We start from the raw sequence: 5,000 nt of genomic DNA, 5'->3' as shown, positions 1-5,000 counted from the left end.
TGTAGATCGGCTATTTTCAATGCGCAACACCTGAGCGCAACCAAACATAAAATGACTTTTCTTTTAGTTCTACTGGATCTCTTCTCCACTAGTACCTCGATAACATTTTAGTTTAGTTTTTATTCGTTGACGAAATTGTCAATATATTTAGTCTTAGTTTTAGTCATCGTAGCTTAGTTTTTATTTCGTTTTTATTTCGTTTTCGTCAGTGAAAAAAGGTAGTCGACAAACATTTTTAGTCGATAAAAATCAACACTGATCTGAATGTGTGCTTACTTGATTTATGAGTACATCTACAGTTTGTGCCAAAGTGTGTGCGTGGCTTAAGATTGCATGTGGTATTGTGCGACTCTGACTCGGTTGTATGCATTTGTTGCTTTGGGCCTTTGCGCACGAGCCCCTTCGTGTTGCAGTGCCTCGAAGCCTAATATCTAAGCCGTGTTGCTTTGCTAAAAATAACGGATTTTGAGGATAAATTAGGCGTTATTGCGGTGGCGTAACTCATAAGCGCGTGCTGAATTTGATTTGCTTAACAAATCACTGAGAGCAATATTCCTCAACTCCCCGCCCGTGCCAAGGTGGTGACGAGGAACAGATTCCTCAGGCTGACGCCGGAATTAGATCAGACCAATCTGGAGAAAGTGTTTTTGGAGGCACGAACAAATGGATGCCCAAGGAAAGGAGATGGAGGGAGTGAGAGACAGAGGGGGAAGGAGAAGAATCACATACAACATGAGAAAGAACGAGAGAGAGAGAGAGATAGAGAGAGAGGCATTGCAGTGAGATGGCGTCATCTGGTTATGGAAGTAATTAGTAGTTATTGATATCAGTGATTGTTTGATCTGAACGGTTAGATGTGTTTGTTTATTTAAGTTTCATGTATGTAGTTATCCAGTGTTATAGGATTATGTAGGATTGTGTAAACTGACTTGACACTTCCCTTCTCTGTATTTCATATTTCACATATTCATTAGAATTCAATACTTCTCATCCGGGACGTGACTTGATATATATAGTTAACTTTAAGTCCATAATCTCCACTGTAATATGTGAAATTAAATTAGCCCTGTTAATAAACCAATTTTTTTCTTTATTTAACCAGGCAAGACACTTAATAAAAGATTCTTATTTCCAATTGTGTCCTGGCAAAAGGCAAGGCCTTTTGAGAGAGAGAGGGGAAATAGAGGCTACACAAGAAATCAATCGGGTTAAAAGCAAGTAAGCACAAAAAGCAAATCACGAAAGCACAGCAAAAGAAAGAGCACAATCAATAGACTTAAAAAAAAACATAAAAACAATAAAACATAATGAATGGCTATTACAATGAAGGCAGTGAGACAAGCTATCATATGTGTACAGGTACAGTATTTCAGGGATTATGACAGCCACACAAATGAAACCTAACAGTACTGCATACTCTAGCTATTTCTAATGTTTCCTTTGGTCTCTCTCTCTCTCTCTCTCTCTCTCTCTCTCTCTCTCTCTCTCTCTCTCTCTCTCTCTCTCTCTCTCTCTCTCTCTCTCTGTCTCTTAACTCATTTAGACCGGGAAAGTATCTGTGTCATTTTAAGATTATTTGGCTATTGAAAAATAGCAGATCTACAAGCTCATAGCGCGGCACCGAGTGCCGCGCTATGAGCTTGTAGATCTGCTATTAAAAAAAAAAGAAAAAGGGAAATATTTTGTTCCAGGGACAAAGATTTTAGTTAAAAATGCTGTTTAAAAAAATATATGTATTCAAAGATTTGAACAAATTGTGCCACACTATGAGCTTCTAAATCTGCTATTTTTGAATAGCCCAAAGTATAAAATAATGGTTATAGCAAAAAAAATCTAAAATTACACAGTCTGCGTTCCCGGTCTTTAATGGGTTAAAAACCCTAACCTGAGTGCAAATTCACGTCTGTCCGTGCTTCCTGTGACTGACTTCCTGTCTCTTGTTTCCTGCCGCAGAGGAAGGCGAGTACTTCCTGAAGGTTCTGATTCCCAGCTATGCGGCGGGCTCCATCATCGGCAAGGGAGGGCAGACCATCGTGCAGCTGCAGAAGGAGACCGGGGCCACCATCAAACTGTCCAAATCCAAAGACTTCTATCCCGGTAAGAGAGACACCGCTGCTCCCTCTAGAGACGTAAACACTGGCCCCAACACTTATATATTATACTGGTTTTGCCCTGCGAAATGGTGGAAAAGGTCCCGGTAAACGCTAAGAGTCACAACGGATGAATGGAGAGGAGGAGGAGCGGGATGGAGGGAATTATTGCAGGATGAATGGATAGACAGATAGATAGATAGAGGAATTGATGGATGGTTAGGTTTAATGAAGGACGAGTGGAATGAAAGCTGACCGCATTTATTAGTGATGGGTCTTTAAGTGCAAAGGCTGTTGAACCATCAATGAAACATTTCCTCAAGTCGGGATACATTTGTGCAAATCTTTGAATATATATATATATATTTTTTTTTTAAGCGAACATTTTTAACTCTGTTACAACTTCTGGGGGTCCCTGGAACAAAATGTTTTGATATGGGGGGTCCACGGCCAAATACATTTTTTAAAAAAACTGTTAGGATTTAGGAGACATTTGTAGAATCCCCAGAAGCAAAGATTTGAGTTACAAATGTTTGCTTTGAAAAGATATTATACATTCAAAGATTTCCACCCATTTTCACGATTTCTTTCAAAAATAGCAGATCTACAAGCTCATACATAGCTATGAGCTTGTGTATCTGCTATTTTTGAATAGCCAAAGAAATCTAAAGTGACACCGATGCGTTCCCGGTTAACTCTAATAGAGTAAAAAGACTGATTCAGTTTTCTTTGGGTCCCAACTCTGAGAGTGTAAAATGGATCACCTCTTATATAGGTCCATTTTTACACTCTCAATTTTTCCATCCAATAAAATGAACCTGAGAAAACCTGAAATTCTTCCGTTCATAAACACACCTATTTTGCACAGGCACATATGGCTCATAAATTGAACCATGTCAAATCACTTCGTACAGTAATTAAATCTTGGCTCCATACACATAATGTATCCATTTGTTACTCTGAGAGTGACATGTACCCAACTGAACTCTTACGTGGGGTCCATTGGGTTACATTTGCACTCTCGCAGAGTTAAATGAACACCGCCCATTTCACAGTGATTGGCACCTGGTCTCGCACTATGCATGGGAGAGCCCAGTCACATTCTCCCCACATTTACAATGTCATTTTTATCACTGTGTAATAGAATTATGTATTTATAGGGACTACTTCTGTCTCGAGCGTGTGTCTGCGTGCGTGCGTGCGTGCTTGCGTGCGTGCGTGCGAGGGAGAGAGAGAGAGTGAGAGAGAGAGAGAGAGAGAAAGAGAGAGAGAGAAAGATGGCCCCAGACACATGTGTTGTCTACATGCTAACCCTCGCAGGGACAGGGGGTTGGGGGTCTCAATTGAGCTCATGTTGCACACACACACACACACACACACACACACACACACACACACACACACACACACACACACACACACACACACACACACACACACACACACACACACACACACACACACACACACACACACACACATGCACGCGCATGTTTATATCCACACACACCCATGACGAGTACTGGATTAGGGGCTCAGAGGTGAAATTGTATTTGTCTAAACTCTTAATTCAACCCTGACATGACATGACGTGGGGTGTGTGTGCATGCGTGTGTGCGCGTGTGTGTGTGTGTGTGTGTGTGTGTGTGTGTGTGTGTGTGTGTGTGTGTGTGTGTGTGTGTGTGTGTGTGTGTGTGTGTGTGTGTGTGTGTGTGTGTGTGTGTGTGTGTGTGTGCGCGTGTAACTACTACTAAGTAACTATGAGTTGTCCTGTTCATGCTGTTCTTGTTGTGAGCTGGCTCTTTTCTCGTGAATAGGTTTGGATTGTTTGTACAGAAGAGAGGAGTGGCAGGTCAAACAGCACACTTAGAGCAGAACAGACATGGCACAGGCTGCAATAAGGCCCACTCAAGACAAAACTAAGATGCACGGGATGAAATAACACAAGAGAGGCCTAGCAGACTAAAATGACTAAGCCATTAGCGGACTGAGAAGCAAGCAGTGGTGGAAAAAGTGATTTTTTTTTACTTAAGTAAAATTATCAATACTGCAATGTGGATATACTCTAGTAGAAGTCCCATATAAAAAATGTACTTGAGTAAAAGTGCAAAAGTATTGGTATCAAAATGTACTTAAAGTACAAAAGTACTCATTATGCCCCATTTCACAAGTTTTCAAATGTATGACAATCTTTTGAAAATAGCAGATCTACAAGCTCACAATGCGTTGCATCGCGACACATTGTGAGCTTGTAAATCTGCTAGTTTCAAGTGGCCGAAATGTATATAGGGCTGAAGTGGGTAATGTATGTTTTTTAATAATAATCATCATAATTCTAGTAAAATCAATGAACTACTAGTAACACAAGTTTTCAAATAATTGTAGTGGAGTAAAAGTACAATATTTGCCTCTGAGATTTAGTGGAGTAGAATTAAAAGTACTGAAAACTGGAAATACTCAAGTAAAGTAAAAAATACCTCAAGTACAGTACTTGAGTACATTTCTTTAGTTACTTTCCACCACTGGAAACAAGTCACGTATTTGATCCCTACAATGTAATTGACACAGTATATTGTGCTTTAGACAGTATGTGGTCAGTTGTTGTTATTCACTTTGGGTAGTATAGCATCAGCTAAGACTGTATGTTGAATAGCTTGACTGATTCAAAACATACATACAAATGATTATAATTGTAAATGTTTAACTTTGACTGCACTACATCGTCTATTCGTTGCACTCTTGCATTGTCTCTGATGTAATATTTAACTAAGTGTTGTCGGGTATAGCTATCTCTCAGCTTGAAGCCTTCCAGACATGTGTTGGTGTTAAATATGATTGTTACTGTGCAATTAGAATGAGGTCGATTAAAAACTAGATTAATTACTTTAATTAGAGGTGGAATGAATAACA

General features: G+C 39.7%; 1 protein-coding gene across 1 annotated transcript in view; it reads left to right on the top strand.

Moving 5' to 3' along the window:
- Positions 1-5,000, top strand: part of LOC308085261 (RNA-binding protein Nova-1-like) — a 96,135-nt gene that overhangs the window by 24,134 nt on the left and 67,001 nt on the right. The window contains exon 3 of the mRNA XM_080428340.1: positions 1,954-2,097. Coding sequence (XP_080284466.1) covers positions 1,954-2,097 — 144 coding nt within the window. The remainder of the gene's footprint in view (positions 1-1,953; positions 2,098-5,000) is intronic.

This window comes from Gymnoscopelus braueri (assembly GCF_963280865.1).
Source record: "Gymnoscopelus braueri genome assembly, chromosome: 5".
Classification (NCBI taxonomy): domain Eukaryota; kingdom Metazoa; phylum Chordata; class Actinopteri; order Myctophiformes; family Myctophidae; genus Gymnoscopelus; species Gymnoscopelus braueri.
Note: the sequence above shows the minus strand (reverse complement) of the source record. Positions and strands in the feature narration are given on the sequence as shown.